The 23352-nt window shown below is 49.9% G+C and overlaps 1 protein-coding gene across 1 annotated transcript in view; it reads right to left on the bottom strand.

Annotated features, from left to right (window-relative positions):
• KIRREL3 (kirre like nephrin family adhesion molecule 3) overlaps nt 1–20291 on the bottom strand; it is a 620470-nt gene extending 600179 nt beyond the window's left edge. The window contains exon 1 of the mRNA XM_088832222.1: nt 19983–20291. Within this exon, the coding sequence (XP_088688348.1) occupies nt 19983–20037 (55 nt within the window). The 5' untranslated portion in view covers nt 20038–20291. The remainder of the gene's footprint in view (nt 1–19982) is intronic.
• Nucleotides 20292–23352: the final 3061 nt, after the last annotated feature.

Below are 23352 nucleotides of genomic sequence, written 5' to 3'. Positions count from 1 at the left end.
ATCAAGGCTGTATATTGTCACCCTGCTTATTTAACCTATATGCAGAGTACATCATAAAAAATGCTGGTCTGGATGAAGCACAAGCTGGAATCAAGATTGCTGGGAGAAATATCAATAACCTCAGATATGCAGAGGACACCACCCTTATGGCAGAAAGTGAGGAAGAACTAAAGAGCCTCTTGATGAAAGTGAAAGAGGAGAGTGAAAAAGTTGTCTTAAAGCTCAACATTCAGAAAACTAAGGTCATGGCATCCGGTCCCATCACTTCATGGCAAATAGATGGGGAAACAGTGCAAACAGTGGCTGACTTTATTTTTCTGGGCTCCAAAATCACAGTAGATGGTGATTGCAGGCATGAAATTAAAAGACACTCCTTGGAAGGAAAGTTATGACCAACCTAGACAGCATATTGAAAAGCAGAGACATTACTTTGTCAACAAACGTCCATCTAGTCAAGGCTATGGTTTTTCCAGTGGTCATGTATGGATGTGAGAGTTGGTCTATAAAGAAAGCTGAGCACTGAAGAATTAATTCTGTTGAACTGTGGTGCTGGAGACTTTTGAGAGTCCCTTGGACTGCAAGGAGATCCAAACAGTCCATCCTAAAGGAAATCAGTCCTGGGTGTTCATTGGAAGGACTGATGTTGAAGCTAAAACTCCAATATTTTGGCCACCTGATGCGAGGAGCTGACTCATCTGAAAAGACCCTGATGCTGGGAAAGATTGAGCGCAGGAGAAGGGGATGACAGAGGATGAGATGGCTGGATGGCATCACCGACTCAATGGACATAGGTTTGGGTAACTCTAGGAGTTGGTGATGGACAGGGAGGCCTTGGGTGCTGTGGTTCATGGGGCTGCAAAGAGTCAGACACGACTGAGCGATTGGACTGAACTGAACTGAACGATGTCCATCTCCTGTAATATGTCACCTTACATGGTCAAAGGGGCCTTGCAGCTGTGATTAAGTTGAAAGATGCTGAGATGGGGAGATTATCCTGAATTATCTGGGTGGGCCTGATGTAAACAATTAGGGTTCCCTGGTGGCTCAGCTGGTAAAGAATCTACCTGCAATGTGGGAGACCTGTGTTTGATCCCTATGTTTGGAAGATCCTCTGGAGAACGGAATGGCTACTCACTCCAATATTCTGGCCTGGAGAATTCCATGGACTGTATAGTCCATGGGGTTGCAAAGAGTTGGACATGACTGAGCAACTTTCACGGTCACAATGTAACCACGTGTGTGTGCAAGTGCTCATTCAGTCATGTCCAATTCTTGGAGAGTCTATGGACTATGGCCCACCACACTCCTCTGTCCCTGGGATTCTCCAGGCAAGAATCCTGGAGCGGCTTGCCATGCCCTCCTCTAGGAGATCTTCCTGACCCAGGGATCAAACCTGCATCTCCTATGTCTCCTGTACTGCAGGTGGGCTCTTTAACCACTGAGCCATCAGGGAAACTGATATAACCTGATAAGAGCGGTGGGAGGAGCAGATTCAGTTGTAGTGGATGTGGTGACAGAAGCAAGACATCAAGTGATGCAGAGGAGAAGCCACAAGCCAAGGGATGCAGGCAGCCTGCCTCTGGAAGCTGGAGAAGTCAGGGAACGGATCTCTCTGAGAGCATCCAGAAAGAGCTGCCTTGCCCACACCTTGACCTCTGAGCCCAGCAAGACTCGGTTAGACTTCTAGCCTCCAAAGCTGTAACAGATCTGTGTTAAGTAACTAAAGTTTGTGGTGATTTGCACACCAGTCATAGGAAACTAATATGATAAACTAATAAAGGCTTATTCAGCCTTTCTCAACTGGGGTTCCTCTTCTGAACCAGGACATCCAGAAAACAATACAAGTAACTGTTTGTTCTCTTCTCCCAAGTATAGCACATACCTAGCACCACTTTAGGGGCTTCCCAGGTGGGAATCAAACTGCCAATGCAGGAGTCGAAAGAGATGTGGGTTTGATCCCTGGGTTGAGAAGATCCCCTGGAGAAGGGAATGGCTACCCACTCCAGCATTCTTGCCAGGAGAATCCCATGGACAGAGGAGCCTGGTGGGCTATAGTCTGTGGGGTATAAAGAGTTGGACACGACTGAAGCGACCTCTCACACACAGATGCACGCAGCACCATTTTAGCTGCAGAGGGAACACACTAACATTAATACAATGGCCGTCTTTCCGGGTATTTGAGTTTCGTTCTCCTGATGAGTCCTGTTGAGAAAGGTCGCCCGGCCTCTCCTGCTCCCCGAGAAGGCCACGCGGTGTCCTGCCCTGAAAAGAGACCGAGGATCCGAGAAGGCCTGTCCTGGCCTTGGGCACCAGCTTACCACATCTGGACATGCTGCACCAGAGGGTGGCGAGTACATCCCCTCTGCTGAGCGTCCTTCACAGTGATCGAAAACACGCCTCCCTCAGGAACACCTCTGGGAGGCAGGTGGGAGAGGACGCCTGGGTCCCTTTCACAGAAGAGGGCCACCCACGGCACAGAGGGTGGCAAGTGAAAGGCAGAAGCTATCCAGACTGACAGACACACTCCATCCTCTCCCCACGTGAGGAGCACAAGACTCATGATGACTGTGGACTAGCAGGGTCTCTGCACAAACTGAGATCATAGGGCCAGCCCTTGCCTTCCAGGCGCTCACAGTCCTGAACGGAAGGCAGACAGGAAAAAGTCACTTCAATACGGGGTGATAAGAGAGCTTGGAAGGAGGCAGGAAGGGCAGCTCTATTTCCTCGGGAGGAGGGAGGTCAGGGAAGCCCTCCAGGAGGCAAGGTGAGCTGACCCTTGGGGTGGAAGTTAGCCGGACCAACATGGGGGAGAGGGGAGGTCCTATGAGGCAGACTGGGACCTGGGACCTGGGACACGTGGCTGTAGTGCTTGCACCTGGACAAATGTATCCTCCAGTAACAAAATACAAAGAAACTATAAGGGACTAAAAATAACTGCATGCATGTGCAGTTGGGCCAGTTATTGACAACAAGATACAAGGAAACCAAAAAGCCCAACGCTACTTCTGAAGAACTGGGAACAAAGCAGGGTACTGCTCATGCTTCCTACACACACCACCCCCAAAGGGGTGGGCAGGTCACTTAAGCCACCCATCGAGCCTGAGCACTGGACACACCGCTACCATCACTCCATATAAGGAACCAGCTCGGCTCGCCTGATCAAGTGAGAGAGCGAGAGAACCTGGTAGGGGCCCCAATAAAGTTTTGTCTGAATTTCCTGCCTGGCCTCTGGTCAATTTCTATTGATTAAGGAGGCCAAGCACCCTGGTCAATAACATTTCCAAGGGGACAGGAAAATAGGTGAGGAAACCAAGATGTGTGAGGGAGCGGAGAGCAGAGATGCTCCCAGCTCAGCTGGGCTGGAGTGAAGGGTGCGTGAGAGATCAGGGAGGAGATTTCTGTTCTGAAGATCTTTCATCCTGAAGGTGTTAGGACGCCATCAAAGGAAGAGACAACCGTTTAAAGACAGAGACCTCTGTGACCCCAATCTGGGACATTTGCCCATCTTTATGGCTAAGCTACTCAAGAACTTCATAAAGAAATTTTAAAACCTTCTTCTGTTCAAGTGCGTGCCTTCATGGTCCCCACCTGGGTCGGGAGAGTTAGAGCGGTTCTTTGAACCCTACAGTCTTCTGATCTCTGGGAGACGAGACTATCAGTCTCCCGCACGCGTCTCAGCTGCTCAGTCTTTCCGTCTGTCCATCGGTCTCTCCTCTCGAACCCGAGGGTTGCACACCTGTGTCTTTCTCCCCCTTCCACTCTCCTATCACGTCGTCACTCAGACACCTGGGAACACGCACAGTGCACACTCAGCAGCCCCTGGAGGGGCTGAGGGTGTCTTCAAATCAGGCGCTGGCTCCATGCCTCTCTCTCCTTCCATCGTCATATTCATCAGAGCCTGCATCCAGGTTCCTATTGCTGATCCGGGTTGAAGAAAGAGGCCCAGAGGCCTAGTGATGAGAACATCCTTTTTATGAACTGAAAACTAAAACGACAGTAAGCAACTAGCAGATCCCAGTTCACAATGAAGCAAATATCGATGTCTGTGGTTGTATTGACCTTGAAGAGTTTGTTTTTTTTTTTAAAAAAAACGACAACATAACACGGACTCTTGGGGTACATTATTATATACATGCGGAACCTGGACCAAACAGAAAATCCATCTTTTATGGTCCTGAGCAACTCTGGTGTATAGCCTTGGCTTAAAACACACATCCTGAAGTGTAGGTGGAAAAAAACACACGACTGTCCTAAGCTACGGTCTCTCCTGTCAGCACAGATCATCACAGCTCTCCTGGCCTCCCTGAGGGGGTCAGGGCTGCGAGTCACACGGAAAGGGACGATTCTCAGAGCGTGTCTCAGTGACGGCTGGGTAAAGCTGCTACGTTCTAAATTGTATGTTCTTGGCCTTAGCGCTTGTCTGGTTTCCTAGCTCAGGTTGTTGTTGCTGTTCAGCTGCTAAGCTGTGCCCAACTCTTTTGTGACCCCATGGAACGTAGCCCGTCGGGCTCTTCTGTCCATGGGATTCTTCAGGCAAGAATACTGGAGTGGGTTGCCACTTCCTTCTCTAGGGGATCTTCTCGACCCATGGATAGAAGCCATGTCTCCTGCATTGGCAGGTGAATTTTTTACCATCTGAGCCACCAGGGAAGTCCTTCCTAGTTTAGAACCCATGGAAACTCCCAGGTCTATTCTCACCATCAAAGCCATTCTAAGATAACATGATATATTGAATAAAAACTCTGAGAGGCAGCTTTCACGAGTCACCTTGCTTCCACCGGCTAAAAACTGCTCTCAAGACCCCTTGCCGTTGCTGTGTTCAGTCGCCCAGTCATGTCTGACTCCTTGAGAGCCTGTCGACTGCAGCACACCAGACTTCCCTGTACTTCACCATCTCAGTATACTTGCCGTGAGAACCTCATGAACTGTATAAAAGGGCAAGACCCCTTGTACAGAATAAGTTAATATATCAGGATTTACATGAGGCAAGGTTGGGCGTGACGGGTAGAGTGGATCCAGGGGAGTCCGGCGCCAGAAAATGCACCACCAGAAACCTGTTTTCCTTTTATGGACAAGCATCTGTGAAGCTGTTGTTTTAAAGCATCTCAGTATTCACTGAGGGAAAGTTGAGGCCTCCACACTGGTGTCTGGTAGACATTCACATACACTGAAACTTACTCAAAGCAGCAAAACTGTTCGCGATAAAGGCTATTCATGTTGGGATTTGAACATACATTTCCAGTTCATATGGTTGCGACTCTATGTACTGTAGCCCAGCACCCTCTGTCCGTGGGATTCTCCAGGCAAGAATACTGGAGTGGGTTGCCATGGCCTCCTGCAGGGGATCTTCCGGACCCAGGGATCGAACTCGCCTCTCGCATCTCCTGCCTTGGCCGGAGAGATCTTCACCACTAGCGCCACCCGGAACGCCCATAGGGTTGCAACAGCTCTTAAAGAAGATGTAAACAGCCCTGCCTGCCTGTGTAAATATTTAAGGTAGACGATGTAATATCAGACTCAGATGTTGACAGTGTAAGAAGACTGCGACAACTGCACTTAAAAATTTCGTCGTTCAGTAGCTAAGCTGCGTCTCTTTGCGACCCCATGGACTGCAGCACACCAGGATCCCCTGTCCTCCACTATCTCCCAGGGTTTGCTCAGATGTACATCCATTGAGTCGGTGACGCCATCCAACCATCTCATCCTCTGTCATCCCTTTCCATCAGGTGGCCAAAGTACTGGAGTTTCAGTATCAGTCCTTCCAATGAATATTCAGGGTTGATTTCCTTTAGGATTGACTGGTGTGATCTCCTTCTTGCAGTTGATCTCCTTGCACTTAAAAATACAGCAGTGTATATATTTTTATTTTCCTTGACAAGAACTCAGTGGTATGGATTTTTTTTTAGAAAATAAATATCTGCTAATAATGAGACAGGAATGCAGATTTTCTATTATTATTCACAGGAGAACAGGCAAGGACAGGAATCTGTTTCTCTGGATGATATTTCTTGATTCTGATCAGTTCAGCATTCAGTTGCTTTCAGTTATAAAGTATGGATTTCTATCTGTAAATACCCCTGCCCTGATTTGATGAAGTGAAAAACCCAAGGCAAAGCTCATGTCCAGAGAAACAGGCATCCAGGTGGATTTGGAGCCCCGGCAACGGCTGACAGCACACTGCTGATGTGATCCGTGTGTTCCACTAAAGGACTTAGTTGGCGGAATAAGAAGGAGGGTTTCGTCTTTCACGTGGGGATCTACCAGCCTGGCATTCTTCCCCTGTATTCCTCTGATTTGATCTAAAGGAGTTTTGAAAACTTCGAAGAACTTTCATGTTTTGCTGGTTTATCATAAGTGTCTATCTTAAATCAATATTATGATTTCAAGCATGGCCTAGGTAGATACAAGCCATCTTCAGAAATAACTTCTGACACAAGATATACCTGCTCCTTGATCCAAAGCGAGGAGAGTCGAAGGCTAAACAGCAAACTCCTCTGCTTTCCAAGAGTTCTTTCTATTTCTTCCTAACGACCAGTATTAATCATTTCAGAAGCATGTGGTCTTCTGACATTTTCATTCTTTTAGACTTGACTCAAAGGAGGGTTTTGATGTCCTGAGCTGCTTTTCCTGTGGAGTAACTCCGTTCTCACAGGGCACGGCTCATACCAGGCTAACTTCTCCCTAAGCAGAATGGGGTTTCACTTTTTTTAAAATCAATTCACAGAGGCAAAGTTAGGTGGTAGATTCTCATTAAGAAATTAGCACTTGGCTTTTGAAATGTTAACCTGAACTGGCGAGGGGTGGAGGTAAAGAGCAGTGCCAGCCATGGAGGAAAGTTTCTCAAATTCTTCCTTGTGCTTTTGCAAAAGGGGAGACGATTTCTTTCATTTTTATCAGTGCTTTTTCCCAAGTCCTACAAGTTAGGAAGGAGAAAGACCAGAGGTGAGGCCAGAGGTTTCTGTGGCTTACAAAGGACCCGTGGGACCAGAATTCCTGCTCAAGGGATGGGCAGCAAAGGATTTGGGTCTTCATCCGAATGTCTGAAGTGATGGTCCTATACTTATTGGACTTCCCTAGTGGCTCAGATGGTAAAATGTCCGCCTGCAATGCAAGAGACCTGGGCTTGATCGCTTGGTTGGGAGGATCCCCTGGAGAAGGAAATGGCAATCCACTCCAGTATTCTTGCCTAGAGAATTCCATGGACAGAGGAGCCTGCTGTGCTACACTCCATGGTGGTATGACCTATGGGCAAGTTATTGAATCTAAACCTTAGTAGTTCTCATCTGCAAATGGGTATGACAGTCCTGGCTTTTTATCACGTGGCTGAGAGGATTAAGTAGGTGAATGCAGGCAAACTCAGCAAGAGACCTGGCCACAGGCCTCAATAGCACCTTCCCATGGCTGGCTCCAGCTTAGGGCATCAATATTAGAGAAACACAAGGAGACTATGTGAAGTTTTGCTTCTTTTCTGTTCTCATCATTCCCCCTCTCTATGGAAGGGGCCCAGAAGGAAGACTGTTTGTAAAAGGAGAAAGGGCATCAAGTGGCCAAACTGGGGGACAGCAAAGCAGAGGACCAAAGGCACACATCACCTTGCTGCAACTCCTTTTCGTGTGGGGAGGAGGGCTACCTCTATTATTTTTTAGCAAATTCTCAAATTACACAGCTCTACTTTTCCTCTCTAACCTGTGTTAGCATCCAATCTGCAGTTTCAAATGAGGTTTTGCAAACCTTATGCCAATGTTTTTCTTCTCTGACATGAGATGCTCACCACCATGTGCCAGCAGAGCTGTTAGCAGAATGGACAGAGCATTCTACCTCTTCCCAACCCCATTGCAACCTCTCCCACCCCCAGGAAGACAGGCAGTGAGGACTGGGCAGATGCCAGATCTCCTGACTCCTGAGAAAGCAGCAAGGGACGACGGTGGTGACTCAGGTGTGGGAGGCTGCTCGGGCTTGAGCAAACCTCATCTAATTCCACTGGCAACTGAAACCTAATGGCTGGCCACACAACGTCTGACAATTTCAGGCAACATAAATGGCCAGTTCCACCAGCCCCTCAGGCTACACAGAGGAAACTGGTGAGGGATGCTCCAAAGTTGCCTCGCCCTCCTTCATCCCACAGCCCACTATCTTAGTTTATGATGCATGTGGTTTGACCCTAAGCCTTTGGTCCATCCTGCTTGTAATTCTCAAAAGGTAAACAAGGCAGCTGCCTCCCCCTAGCAGATAAAGGAAGAGACTAGGAGTTCTTAGGGCCAAGAGGACGCCTCCACTTCCCTCAGACAGAGCACAGGGCATCAGCTACCAGTGCCCACGTCAGGATTCGGTTACCCTGCCCAGAAAGACACACTTTCAAACAAGCAGCCACGGCTCACAGCAATTTTTTAATGGTGCCTGTTTCAGTCCAGAGGTACAAACAGAGTGACTCCTCTTGAGCCTGCCCAGGAGATCAGGGATAATGAGGACTAATTTGAGCATGTTTGTGTGGCTTTTTCGGCAGTGTAGGGGAGCAGCAGCAGAAATACTGGCTCCTGGATCATTAAAGGGGCAAACACTTGAGAAGGGCAGTGGGATCCCCTGGGGAGAAGCGGGGCTCCTGGCTGCCAACCACCTGCCTGGGAGGACTAGCCCACCCATCACCCCCAGGACAGACCTCGCTAGCTGAGAGCTCTCTCACCCACTCTCTCTGTAGCTCTTCCAGGCCCCTTGAGCACTTTTAACTGTGCCCACCTACCTCCTGCCATTCCATGCAGGCATGCGTCCCCCTTAGCACTCTGCCCTCTCATCCATAAGAAAGAGGAGAAAGGAAGGGAGCCTCCTTGGGGAGCCTCTGCCCCCAGGAAAGCCTGCTCCTCCCTCCCATGATCTCTGCCCACGCTCAGCTGCCCCAGCCTGGTGGCCCAGGGCAGAGAGGAGCCCTGGTACCCTGGCCTGGGAGCCTCTCTCTCTTCCTGGTACTAAGGGACCGCCCTGGGCCGCCTGCTCTCAGCTTACTCTTGGGCTTTGCAAGCGCTGCTGCTGCCACCATCAGGCAGATGTAGGAACTGCAGAGCTCGCCTGGTTTTTAAGATCCCAAACCGTTCTATTTAATGTTCCACCAGCTCTTGACCCGGAGAAGGCAATGGCAAGCCACTTCAGTACTCTTGCCTAGAAAATCCAATGGATGGAGGAGCCTGGTAGGCTGCAGTCCGTGGGGTCGCTAAGGGTCGGACACGACTGAGCGACTTCACTTTCACTTTTCACTTTCCACTTTCACACATTGGAGAAGGAAATGGCAACCCACTCCAGTGTTCTTGCCTGGAGAATCCTGGGGACAGGGGAGCCTGGTGGGCTTACGTCTATGGGGTCACACAGAGTCGGACACGACTGAAGTGACTTAGCAGCGGCAGCAGCAGCTCTTGACCAATGTGGTCATAAGACAAATACAGGCCCTCTCCGTGCCAGACACACGGACCCAGTGTCTTATGCAAGACAAAGGCTTCAGAGTCCAGCTCCCCAAAGAAATGAGACTTCCTGTGATCGTGGGGTAGACTCCAGTATCCTTAAGCGAGGCAAAGAAAAGTGCGGGCCCTCGGACGTAGAGAACAAAGCCACCGGGAGGTTAACTGGCAGTTGTTCTCTTTCTGTGACAAGGGCAGTGGGGCAGGGAAGGAAGGCGGTCGCTCCTTGTGTGGCACTGGGTCCCCAGGAGATAACTCAAGTTCCTGTCCCCTGCATGCCTGCATGATGAGCCAGCCCGGCCCCATGTCACTCTGAAGCTGTCATAGCTCCCAGCATTGCCAAAGGTGACAGGTGGCCTGTCACACTATACTGGAGCTGCGGCACCTGTGACATGTGCAGGTGACACAGAGATGGGGCCTGGCATGCACTAGAGAACAGAAGGCCCGACTGTTTCTTAGGAGGGGTCAGTGGATGCCAGAGGGTATTTCTCTTGGCAGTGTTGCTGGTGACCCGATGGCCATTCAAGGCCTTGCTGGGAGAGGAAGAGCTTCCTACAGGGCAAGACCATACTTTAAACTCTCGGGGTCTTTCTTCTGTCCTCCGTGGGGGCGTCTCAGCTTCTGCTGTGGTGCGTGGTAAAGTGGGGGTGTCAGAGGGACTGCTTTTTCTTTCTTTCACTTTTCCTCACATTTCATTTTTCTGGCCTCACTCATGGCATGCAGAACTTCCCTGACCAGGGATCGAACCTGCTCTTCCTTGCAGTGGAAGCATGGAGTCTTAACTGCTGGACTGCAAGGGAAATCCATGTTTCAGTATTCCAATATTCATTCATCTCCTATGCGCTGAATAGTATGTGACACACAGGCTATAGAAGAAATGGAGGCTTTAATCAACCAGCTAAGAAAAGCACCTGCCTTGCGTTTGCTTTTGTTTGTGCAGGAACAGCCACAAAAGGAGTTTCCCAGGTAGCATCGCCTTGGTTGCTATTCAGCCCTAAAGGCCGACCTGTCATTTCCCCCTGGAAAGAGGGGCCTGGAAACCTTGAACCGTCAAGGTAAAGCTGAAGGTCAGACAAAGGAAAGGATCAACTCAGGAAGAGTCTGGAGTCAAAAGAGAGAGAGAGTTGCAACTCGGAGTCACGGTTCAAAGGTCAGCTTCCCAGTTTCCACAACACCCTCCTCTGTGCCTGGACGCTGAGGACTCACACAGGTTCTAAGAACATGGCTCATCTCAGGCCCCAGCTTAGCAGCCTCTCCTGCATCCGTCTGTGTTGCTGATGTGGATCCACCAGCATCTTGAGATGCACTAAGGCTTCTGGACCACACAGTCAGCTGGATGGGGAGCCAGTGCGGTCAAGCATCCAAACCTCTCCGAGGTTTATGACAACAGATGACTCTGACTGCTATCTGATGATCTGTAACACATCACAGACCTCCTAGGTGGTAGAAGATGGTAGAAGAATGTATTGTCTAAATAGCTTGCTGTTAATAGATAATATTTAGGAACTCTTGGAATTTTGATGTCATCTAGGGCTGGAGGAAGCACAAGCTGGAATCAAGATTGCCAGGAGAAATATCAATAACCTCAGATATGCCGATGACACCACCTTTATGGCAGAAAGTGAAGAAGAACTAAAGAGCCTCTTGATGAAAGTGAAAGAGGAGAGTGAAAAAGTTGACTTAAAGCTTAACATTCAGAAAACTAAGATCATGGCATCCGGTCCCATCACTTCATGGCATGGGGAAACAGTGGAAACAGTGGCTGAATTTATTTTTCTGGGCTCCAAAATCACTGCAGATGGTGATTGTAGCCATGAAATTAAAAGACGCTTACTCCTTGGAAGGAAAGATATGATCAACCTAGACAACATATTGAAAAGCAGAGACATTACTTTGCCAACAAAGGTCCGTCTAGTCAAGGCTATGGTTTTTCCCGTGGTCATGTATGGATGTGAGAGTTGGACTGTGAAGAAAGCTGATCGCCGAAGAATTGATGCTTTTGAACTGTGGTGCTGGAGAAGACTCTTGAGAGTCCCTTGGACTGCAAGGAGATCCAACCAGTCCTTCCTAAAGGAGATCAGTCCTGAGTGTTCATTGGAAGGACTGATGTTGAAGCTGAAACTCCAATACTTTGGCCACCTCATGCGAGGAGCTGACTCATTTGAAAAGACCCTGATGCTGGGAAAGATTGAGAGCAGGAGGAGAAGGGAACGACAGAGGATGAGACGGTTGGATGGTATCACTGACTCGATGGACATGGGTTTGGGTGGACTCCAGAAGTTGGTGATGGACAGGGAGGCCTGGTGTGCTGCAGTTCACGGGGTCGCAAAGAGTCTGACACGACTGAGGGACTGAACTGAACTGAGTCTATTCTTCAATCTACTTCATAGGAACCAACTCTTCCATTATCATCATTATTATTTGCCAGCAGGAGATTCACTTTATTATTATTTTTACTGAAGTATAGTGGAATTACAATGTTGCATTCATTTCTGCTGTAGAGCAAAGTGATTCAGTTGTACACACATATGCATTCTTTTTAGTATTCTTTTCCATTATGGGACACTGAATATAGTTCCCTGTGCTCTACAGTAGGACCTGCTGTCTATGCTGTCTCCTCTATTTCTGATGGCCCGAATTCCAGTCTGAGCCTTTCAGGAGACACTAGGGTTAGCTGCGGACACTCTTGGAGGTGTGACTGTCTCTTTCCTGCACAACGATGCAGGGTTTGGCTTCACCCCTGAGCTTGTCCTGCCAGCACCACCTCTCCCCGCCCTGCCCTTTCCTGAAGAGAACAGACCAGAGTGTAAAACACATGGGTGGACCTGATGATGTTCTTGACTCTTGAATGAAAGGTTACTTGCTGCTAGAGATCGGTAAGCATTTCTAACATCTGAGTACAATCACTTAGCTTGTAACCTTGCTGCCCGCAAAGCCAGGGAAGCTTCGCTGCCTCTTGAGAACAGGAAAGAAATCCCTGGCAGACTGTCCTCAGGCACCTCTTGCTTGTCTCATCCTGTCCAAAGTCTCCCTTTTTTATTTACCATTCGTCCTCAGGCTGCCTCCCCCTCAACCTAGCCTGCCAGGGGCCCCAGAAGCTGGAAACTCTCATTCCTGGCACAGTCCACCCGACTAACAGCTCAGTGTGTGGTTGACCATCCCTGCTTCTGCCTTATCCGTGGTCCTGTCCACATTCTTTATCCACTCCTTAAGTATGCCTCTACCTACTACCCTTCTCTGCCTTCCCTCTAGAATCTAGACCAACAGTGAAAGTCATAACTTCCTACGTATTCTCTTGCTCACTTGTCCATCCTTTTACATATTACCATGTAGGAAGATGAGTGACTGTATTTCCATTCAATTCTACATTTTTAAGCCCCTTGTGAAACACAGGGAGTACCAAGAAAAGATAACATGTTGATCCTTATCTCCTTTTTTTGTCCATTGAACCCACAGTATAGAGAGGATTACAACCACTAATGATTTTTCTAAAGAATAGACTTAATGCTGACAAGCCATCCTCAAAACATTTAGCATGGTATTCACGACCATTCACAAGCTTCCTCATCACACAGCATCCCAGCCCCCAAGTAAACCACTGCTTCTGAACCCTGACATGCCTATCCTACCTTCTGACTTGTGTACACTCTCTGAGGTACCACCTGGGACCCTCTTTCTTTGCAGCATCGGGAGAACCCTAGACATCTTTTACGATCAATTCACCTCCTCTTTGAAGCCTTTGTTAACGCCTTCAGCCAACCCCGCTGTTCTCAGAACACTCTGACTGCTATGAGCTGTTGAACTGCAATGACAAGTCCAACTGTCTGCTCCCTGACTAGTCTGAGAGCTCCCCTGGGGCAGAAACACACCCTTAGTCATCTTCCCATCAAAAGCCGCTGGCACAGTGCCCACCACACAGTAGGCCCCCAACGAGGGCTGGCTGAGTGGACAGGATGGAGCTTTGGTGTCATACAAAGGTGCTTCATCACAAAGGAAGGAGAAAGAAACAAGGCCCTCTGAGACCCAGACTGCATGGAGCCCCCCGGGGAAGAGTGTGGAAAGGCGAAAGTGATGTTTGGTAGTCACCACTGCAGCTGTCAGTGCCAGATTTCAAACTCTCGTCTTCTAGACATTCGTTAGAATGTGAACCTTCAACATCTGTCCAGTGAACACAGGCCAAGTAAGCAGCCCACCGAGATAATCCGGCCTGATGGGCACACCTCCTTTCGATACTGACAAATGCATGCCACGGCAGCGTTCGTTTCAGTGATCACAAAACAACCTCAGGCGAATCTCCTTCACTTTGCCCATGAGGACAGTAACACCAGGTGGAAGATTAGAGGGAAAGCTCATCTCCCATTTCAGGAAAATGGCTGATGTGTTGTTAAGTCCGGGACATCACTGCGTTTGAGCAGTAAGTGTTGTGTGCGTGCATGTATGTATGTATGTGTGTGTGTGGACAGGGAGTTCCCGGATAGGAGTTGGCTTGAAGTGGGCATGGTAAGGCTTCTGGACTTCTGGGAAAAATCTCCCCATGGAATGTCAGGAGGTGTCTACATTTGGCTCCTTTCTTGCCTTAATATCCAGCCAAGAGATGGATGAATGTCCGTCTCCCGGACTCCATGTCCCAGCCAGGCTGCAGCACAAGAACTCTGTAAGGAGCAGCAGTCACTCGCGCTGGCCACTATTTCCGTGGCTTTAACTCGTTACCAGTGTGCCCAGGGAAAGCTGACATTTATTTAATCCTCATAGTGGTATTGACTGTGTACTCACAGAAACACTGTATGCTTACGGAACACATTTGTTTCCAAGCAGCTTATGCTAAATTGCAGTGATATAAAGGAAACACTTAACTAATATTGACATTTACTGACTTCTAAAAGTATACAGCCAGACTATGCGCTTTTACCATTGACAGAGGAAGAAAAGGGGGAAAAAAGCATCATATTTGATCCTTAGCTCTTTCAGTGGGTTAGAAGTAAAAAGCTAATGTTAAATACGGTGGTGGAGATCCCCAGTCTTTGGCAACCGTGTGGGTTCCGTTTACTCCTCAAGCTGAGCAGAGAGTGGGACCTAGCGTTCTTTGCCCGCATGTGACAGAAGTATTCCAGTGATCCGAAAGGCATCTATATTCTGATTTGACGGGCTCACCGAACAGGCTTCCCCCAGGAAAAGGAGATGACACATGATGACATACAGAGCTGTATACGATCTCAGTGCAGTAGACGCAGCATCGCTCCCCTAACTGGAAAAAAAATCCCACTCCATTTGGGATACCGGGTGAAGTCATCACGGCCTGGCACAGGATGCTGGCAGGCTTCACTCCTCGCTCCCTTGTGGACAGGAGTGATGTGATCTGAAACTCACTAGTGCAGATGCCCCCAGGGCAGCAGCTCCATGGATGCTGGGGAGCCCACTGACTTTGAGGGACCACCGAAGCCCCAATTATTCTGCTTGGAGAACCACCAATACGGTCAAGATTGGCACAGTGGTGGGAGTCCCAGTGTGCATTTCCGTAAGTTCCTGGTCTTGCTAATCCCTTCCAATTAGAACAGGCCTATTCCTGGTGGCGGGGGCGGGGGTGGGGGGCGGCAGTGGAATTCAGGGTCCCATTATTTCTAGACTGACCTTGATTTAAAAGGCCTGCACTAATTTTTCACCCAAAAGACATCTCAGCATCTTAGACGGATAAGGACAACAGCTGAGAAATGATGCTGAGAAAGTCCATGTAAACCCCTCCCCGCAAACAATTACCCGGAGACCCTAAAATGAATGCTCCTGACCCTCCTCCCCAATCCTCCATCACAGGCAATTTTCTTTCCTCGTTCATGTTTCCAAAACAGTTTATCTTTTTATCTCCTTGGAAGAAAAGTATTCTGCAAATCAAAGGAATCATTAGTATTGTTATTATTTTGCTATTGAAATCTCTTGAATTCACTAGGGATTATTCATGTGCTTTTTTGGGGCTGCAAACATAATGCTGCCTAAGATACCCCCACTGGGCTGAACAAAAAAGAAAAATTGCATCTTCAGGCGTACTGCCCTGCTCCACCCGGTCCCCTGCTGGCCCTGGCTCCTACCAACACAGGCACACCAGGCAGAGGGCTCCTTGGTGGCAAGCCTGGCTCACTGCTGCCAGGTTCCAAGCAAGATCTGTCTTTGTAACCCCAGAGGGAGGCCCCCGTGGGATCGTAAGTGCAGTGTGAAGGCCCTGACCCCAGCCCACGCCCCTCTCCCCCTGGGACATTTCTTCTCCCTTCTCTATAGGTCTGGCTGGCAGCTGAGAACTCCCCACTAGGCAGCAGACACTCTGACCACCTCCAGACCCAACAGACATGCCCAAGTCCCTGTCACCCAGGAGGTCTCTGAAAGAAGAAGTGGTCCCACACCCTTGGCATCTGTGCATTGACTCTACCCCTCTAGACAAGCCATCAGACCACTTGGGGTGCTGGTGGGGGAAGCCTCACGCTTATTCCTTGTTCCATCCTTTGTTCTATGACGTTTCTGGGTAATGATAAATGCTTCCAAAGTTGCTGCTCACTCCCAGTTTCCTTTTCTAACGCCTTCTCAGCCTGTACCCCCAGCATCTCCTCCATACAACTGGTTGCCTCAGACACGCTCATGCTGCTCTCTAAGCCTCCCCACCAAGAGAGTTTCTTGCCAGTTGAAACCTCTGGCCCTTGCTCCTCTGTTCTCATGCTTCCTGTCTCCCCCCAGCCTGGCCCCCTTCATCCTGGCTCCCTCTCTCTTCTCACACCCTATTTTACCCTCTCTCTGTGTGTCACTCTTTTATTTCCCTGGAGATTTGCATCACCAAGAACCTCTGCCCCTCCGATGGCCATCTGACAGCCCTTCTTGGTGATTTCTGCCAGCAAGTCAGGATAGCAAGTGGTTGACATTCTTCCCAACAGGGAGATGGCACCCCGGATTAATCCTCAACTCAGAGATGCCACTGATGGGCAAGTGCAAGTTTTCACTTTTGCCCCAACACATCCAGAGCAGCACGGCGCTCACACAAAGCCAATAAGAGAGTGGACTCCCGAGAATTAGAACTTTCAGACCCACAAAGTCACCAGGCAGGACAGGACACTCTGGGATGCTAGAGCAAAGCATCACAGAGCAGGTAAGAGGGCATGGTTCCTAGGAGCGGCTGAAGTAGGAGGCGCTGAGTCTGTTCCACCACATGGTCCCTGAATGGTCTCAGAACCAAAGATCTGACAGGAAGCAGGGTGTCCCCAGTCCTGCTGGGACACCGTCCCTCTGAAGACATTTACAATGTGGACGTGCAGGCTGGATGGGCCAGGTCTTGAAGATGAAGGAGGGCACAGAAGGAAATCGTGGTGGGCAAACCAAAATGATAAAGGGAAAGACAGAGTGAGTTCTAAGTGAGGAGAATCAGTTCCTTTTCACCCAGGGGCAGAACATGCTTCTTCTCTGCGGGAGGCAAATTGTGCTGTGACATTATCTCTCTCTGTACGGAGCACGCTGTCCTGACAGCGGAGGAAGAGGCAGCCCCAGCAAGGGAGAAACCCACAAAGGCACGCGCTGACACCTCTCCACTGCCTTGTGGGGAGGTGGGCCCGGGGACACTGGCTGGGCAAGAACGGAGGCATGCCATTTGGCTTTTCTACGGCCACTTCAAGAGTGACCAACACATCTGTAATCTCAATCTATCTGAAAAGCCCAAAGTGTACAAGATTAGGGGTACAGTATATCACTAACATAAATGATACCTAAATTTCACTCTCTAAAGAGGGGATATGAAAAAAAGTAATGGTGAATGAATATATGACAAACTAAAAGAGAAAGAAGGATTGAAATAACTCTAAGAGTTGACCTGAGTGTTTTGCTTTTAAAGTCTTCGGAGTGCTGTTTGGAGCATCCCCTCTGTATGGGATGCATGAGAGTTCTGTTTCCAATGACTCCAGAATGACATGCAGGTTCCCACTGTGAGAGGCGTGGGACAGCAGACGGATGTGTCAGTAGAGGGCCATAGAAGGCCCTTAAAAGAGCACTGGGCATTTGTTTTCCCCGAGTGGAGGGCCATCCCTGAGTCTCAGCACATTTCCTTGGAAAGCATACTGGGAGGAAGGCACGCAGGAAATGGCATCTGATGGCGTGGCTCAGTGTGTGTCGGGTGTGTGTCCGGGGGATGAGAGAGGGCATCATTCAGAGCCTGGGGATGGGGGCCAGTCCTCTAGTGACCTGTTGAAAGTGGATATGCTCTATCTGATAACTTGATAAATATATGGCACCAGGCAGGGGTTGGCATGGTATATGCCCTAAGCATACATGGGTAGAGAGTCAAATAGAACTCTCTGGGGAATTCACGACACTACAAACAACATCCACACTCACATCAATGCCCCCAATCAAGTCAAAAGATCTTCTATCCCAGCGAAGTCCATTAAACTTTGTCGAACTTGACCCTTCATTCCTGCAGTCAGACACTATCGACTCAAGGACCCTACCATACAACGTTCAGTGCTGTAGAGGATTCTCATTGGCCAGGTCCACTTAGGTCTTCTAGTCTTTCTTTAGACCTGTTCTGGAGTCCAGGAGTTCTCCAGAACTCCCTGTTCCAGAGTCCTGTGGACTATGCATCTACCATCTGATAGGGTGGGCAAAGCTGGCCAACCTCAGAACAGTCAGGAATAGCAAGAAACTCCGAACTGCATGATGCTGTGGTTCCTTCTCACTGCCCTCGGGGCTAAGAGTAGAAGAAACAGAGCATTTAACCTCCATATATTTAAAGATTTATATGAGGCAGCTCAAAAAATAGCTCCATACCCAGAAAGAAATAAGCAAAGTAGAAGATGGACGCTGCGACGATTCCAACAGCCAGAGAGGCACTTAGACACCTAGAAGCTTCTTGTGTCAGCCTAGAGGAGAGTCTCAGCTCAATCTTCTAGCACAATCAGTGGACAGAGTGAAACGTGCACTGGTCCAGGGAACCGGGGTGTGGGAGGGAGAGTTAGATCCTCTATTTGGGGATTCTACATGCAACTTCCTGAGGGAGTGGATGGTAAGAGGCAAAGGAGGAGAATGAGCATGTGTGTTGCTGTATGGGTGTATCCATAAGCGAGCACAAACATTCAAGAAGGAGGGTCATCTCCCCAAGTGGTAATAGAACCCAAATTGTTTCTATACCAGTGTTCTCAGATAGTCCTTATTCATTCAGCCTGAAAACTCTGGGGAAGGCAATTTATCTTCCTGCTGTTGTAGGGAGCCCTGGCGAGAGGCAACACAACACATGAATACATGAGTGTGTGTGTGTGTATGTGTGTGTACATCAGGATTATATACAAGCAGGGACACATGCACACCCAAGTGGGGGAAGGACCCCCAGGTTAAATCAGCAGGGTCAGAAGCAAAGTTTGACAAAGGGGAAATCTGCAGTGACCACAAGCACCAGTGGAGGAGCCGGGGAAGGAGGCATGGGTTTCAGCTTTCATCTGGCTTCTTCCTTTCAGGGGGAGGCATGGAGACTTGCTGTTTGCTTGCAAAGCCAGCCACCCATAGCGGTGCTGTGCTTTCTGGAAAACTTTTACCCTTCATTTAATCAACAGATGGATGTGCTCTGTTGTGGATTTTTCTGAGAGAGTCCTGTTCCTCCCAGAGCTGTGCTGGCTGGCATAAACGCCGCCTCAGATGGCAGAGACAGCGCCCGGCATTCCAGGAGAGGGGAAAGGAACCGGCTGACTAGTCCCTCAAACTCAATTCCACAGGTGACTCCTGATGCCGCTGGCTATGAGGGCACTCTAGCCATCCTTTTCTGGAACAGCCCTCCCCTCCCTCCACGGCTACTGGCCCCAGGGCGGCTCTCAGTGGCAGGGAGCCCAAGGGGGCCAAGTTCTTTTGGGAAAGTCCACCGACTTCTCTGCCACTACTAGGCTGCAGAAAGGAAGCGTCTGCACCAGGGGGAGGGGGCCGGATTGCATTTTCTGCCCTCAACTCTAACGCTGTGTAGGACTCAGAATGCACTCTTATTCAGAGAAGGGGATGACACGCAATGAAACTCTTTAGAAGCTTTCCCCAAACACTGCACATCACCCCCACGCTCCATTCGGTCATCGCAGACCCCTCCGCACGCCTTCCCTTCCGAATACATCCGTGCAAGCCAGATCTTCCTCGAGCTGAAATAGCCACCTCAACAGAGCTCTCCTTCCCGACCCTCTCCTCCAACCTGGGGCGCCCAGAAGTTCAGAACCGCACCGCACGGCCACAGAGATGCCGCCTAATTAACACACAGGGAGCATAAAGAACTCATTTGCATTGGAGAGTTTGAGCTGGATGTTGACAAGTGAGGGGAGAAAGTCACCCTCCCTCCCCTCCCGCAGCCCTGCCTTCCGAAGGCAAATAAACAGTACCATTTTGTTGTATTTTCAAAGGCAAAGAGGCGATGCCAGTGCCTCTCGGCCGGGCACCGGGAGACGCATCCATCAGTTCGAGTTCCCAAAGCCTGCCCACAATTCCTGCCCGCAGCCCTGACAACCCAGCCGACTTTCTTTGTAACTCCGGGCGGCGCACAGGTCCTACCTTGGCTGAAGAGGAAGAAGCAGACGAAGAGCAGGTCGAGCTGGAAAGGTCTCATTCCTCCGCGCGCCGAGGGGAAGCCGGCGGGGCAACTTGGGCTCGCGGTGAGTTTCTCCTGCCGGGCGGCTCGCGGTGCTCAGATTCCGCCGCGGTCCTCCCGGGCTCGCGCCGACCATCTGTCTGTCTGTCCGTCGGTCCCTCCGGGTGGCCTGGGGCGCCGTGCCTCGGGGGATCAGCAGCCCAGACGAGGCAAGTTGCCTGTTTTCTAGCCGCCTCGGGAAGCCGGGCTCGTCAGCGACGTCCCCTCTCGGAGCAGCTCCATCCTCTGGCGCTCGGCATCCGAGGCACCCAGCTTCCTCCGGCGGCTCCTCCCACAGCCAGCGCGCGAGCGAGCCAGGGAGCGAGTGACGAGTGACAGAAGGGCTCCTTTCACTGAAGCTGGGGCGGGGGGAGAGGGAGGGGAGACGGGGCATAATTAAAGAGGAAACACTCGGAGAAAGGCGATCTATGCAAAAAGGAGGGTGTGCTGGTGGTGGAGGGGGGAAGGCTCCTTTCTTTCCTTCCTTCTGTTTCTCCCCCTACATGGGGGGAAATTCAGCTTTTGTCACCATCACTGACCAAAAGGCATTTTGAACAGGGAGCGGAGCTGTGACTTTTTGTCCACAGGACATAATGTTGTTTAAAGGAGTGAAGTTAAGGATGGCTGGATATACCTAGCCACAGTATAACAATATGCCTGCCTTGACTTTGCACAGGGTAGCGGGGGCAGGGGCTCAGGGGTGTCCACCTTTCTCCAGGAAGGACTCGGCCAGTGTGTGCAGTGGGAGTCTCTGAGTTGGGGATAAGCATGGTTTGCATTTTTGAGACTTTCCTGGGAGGGGGGCTCAGTAATAAAATGGGGATGTTTGCACCTTGGTTTTGCTTTGCGATACTGCTAGAAAACAAAATGAAGGAACTAGAGAGAAAACAGGTAAATGGGTGACACATGCCCCTTGATTATTATTATCCTGGTTTGTGCATTTCCTACCAAGGATGGAGAACTGCCCAGTTTTACATTTGGAAGCTCTCCTGTAAGAAGCGCTCCATCCCTCTGAGTATGTCTTTTTTTTTTTCCCAAGAGGTGCTGTGAATCCTACTGCGAAGGAGAGGCCAAGGTCATAGGCAGTGCCTCCAAAGAATCTTCAGGTCTTTTTTAACCTGTCACCAAACTCACATTCAAATCAAACTCTATTTCCTCCCGTATATCAAAGCAAATTTATCTAGGTCTATTTACTTGATAGACATTTAGCTATGCCTGGTATAAGCAGGGCATTGGGGGAAATAAAATTGCAGGCACAGTCCCTGCCTTCAGGCGCTCATAATTTAGTGTGGAACACCTGTAAGGATAGTTACAAGTCAGAGAACACACCTAACTATAAGGATAGTTACAAAGCAACATATAAAAATGTACAGCAGTATGCAGAAGGGGGGTAATGAATAACGAGAGGCAAATGGAAGATGCTTCCTTGATTTGTGCCGCGCAATTATAAAATCAATCACTACTTTCATCAGTCACTGGACCCTGGGGAGGTCTTTGGGGAAACTCTTAGCTTATAAGTATTACGTATTTGGGGGACTTTGCTGATTGCAAGCTACATTCTAACTCAAAATTTCCATGTGGATCTTAACTTTTTAAAAAATGCATCCCTTAGTATTTATGAACAAGAAAGAGAGAAGGGGCCCGTTTGAAAGTGTGTGCTAGTAGGAGCTGACATCTGGTTGTTGACATCAAAGGTCTACAAATTAGTAGGTGTCTGCTCTGTTGAGTCTTCTATTCTTCACTTAATAGTTTATTTAACTGCATCCCTTAGAGGCTGTTAAACATATCAAAGGGAAGTTTGTAAGCAAGCTTTGGGGGGGCAGAAATGCTGAACAAAGGAAACTAAGGACCCAAAAGAGGCACCCCATCAGGTAAATTGCAAACAAGGTATCTAAATAAAGTGTCAGCACTGCCTTAGTCCAGGGACTTGCTATAACAGACAATGCAACAAAACGGAAGAGCCACTCAGGAAACACATGCAAAAGATGAACAATAATTCTAAGTAACATGTCAAATAACATATCAAGAGTGAAAACACAGCACGAATAGAAACGTGCATTTTCTAGGAGTTTTCCATTGAATCTATACAGGCAGGAAGAAATTTCAGGTCTGGGCATCATTCTTTAGGCCAACCTTGCTGTGAGTAAGACATATAATTATAGAATATAGGTTGCACCTTACAAAGCAACATTTGATGTTTTAACTGACATTCATCCTTTAAGCTGTTGTTAATTCTGACTGCTAATTCCTAAGTGGCCTGGGGCCCAGACTTGCTTAATTCAGCCCCAGAAGGAAATAAATACTAGGAACCAGGGTCAGGAGACCCGGGTCATGACCTATGCAATCCACCGAAATCAGGCTCACATACAGGCAACCCCCACACACTAACCGGATCAGGAGAAGAGGGTTGAGGGGGGTTCCGAGGTAGGGAGTGCCTGGTTTCCCTCACCCCCTAGTCCCTGTGGTTGGCCTCTGGCTCTGTCTGGCCTCGGTCCCCCACGCCCACCCCTGCCAGCTGGGCCTGTTCCCTCCTCCAGCCCCTCCGCCCCCGCCCTTCAGCCTCCGGTCTCCGGCAGAAAGGGAAAAAAGCTTGGATTAAGTGGTGAGCTGCCTGCCTCTAAAAGGGCCAGAAGGCGTTTCAAGCCTGCGTGCCGGAAAAACCACTGGCAGTCTTCGGCAGCCACCACGTGGGGCAGCGAGAACCACAGCGGGACCTGCAGGACTCACCGCCGGCCGGGCTCTGGCGCCAGCACCGACGGCGGCCCCGCCACCTCCGCCCGGGCTGGTCCTCGGCCTCACCTCCTCCGGGGGCTCGGCTAACCTCCTGGCGCTGTTAGGTGCCTGCGTGCAGTTCGCCGGCTAGGAGGGAGCGGGGGAGGCCGGCGGCGAGGCGCACTGCTCCACCTGATGGAGAAGCGCGGAGTCTTAGACCTCCGAGCGCCGCGAGGGGAGGGGGCCGGGGAGGTCGCCCGCCGCCCCCGCTGGAAACCTCGGCGTCCGGAGTCTCCGGGCTCGGCCCGAGGAGGTGGAGACCCTAAAGAGGCAGCAGAAAACCAGCCCTTGAACAACTGCTCGAATTTTTGCCCATCCGGGCTCCGGGTCTCGGTTGCGCCCCCCGCGCGAACCCGGGCCCCTCGCCAGCAGGTGGCATCATGTCCAGTTTCTTTACCTGGCGCAGAGCCCGAGGCTGTCGTGGTCAGCCTCCAGCCCCTCCTCCGGGCCTTCAAGGCCAAGTGCAGTATCTTTTGAACCCCCACCCCAGTCGAGCGGGATGTCCCTTCGGAGAATGAGGGC

The sequence above is a fragment of the Moschus berezovskii genome, chromosome 25 (genome assembly GCF_049115385.1).
Source record: "Moschus berezovskii isolate FMDL1 chromosome 25, NW_MosBer_1.0, whole genome shotgun sequence".
Taxonomy (NCBI): domain Eukaryota; kingdom Metazoa; phylum Chordata; class Mammalia; order Artiodactyla; family Moschidae; genus Moschus; species Moschus berezovskii.
The sequence above is the reverse complement of the archived record's forward strand: the minus strand, read 5'-3'. Positions and strand labels throughout refer to the sequence as shown.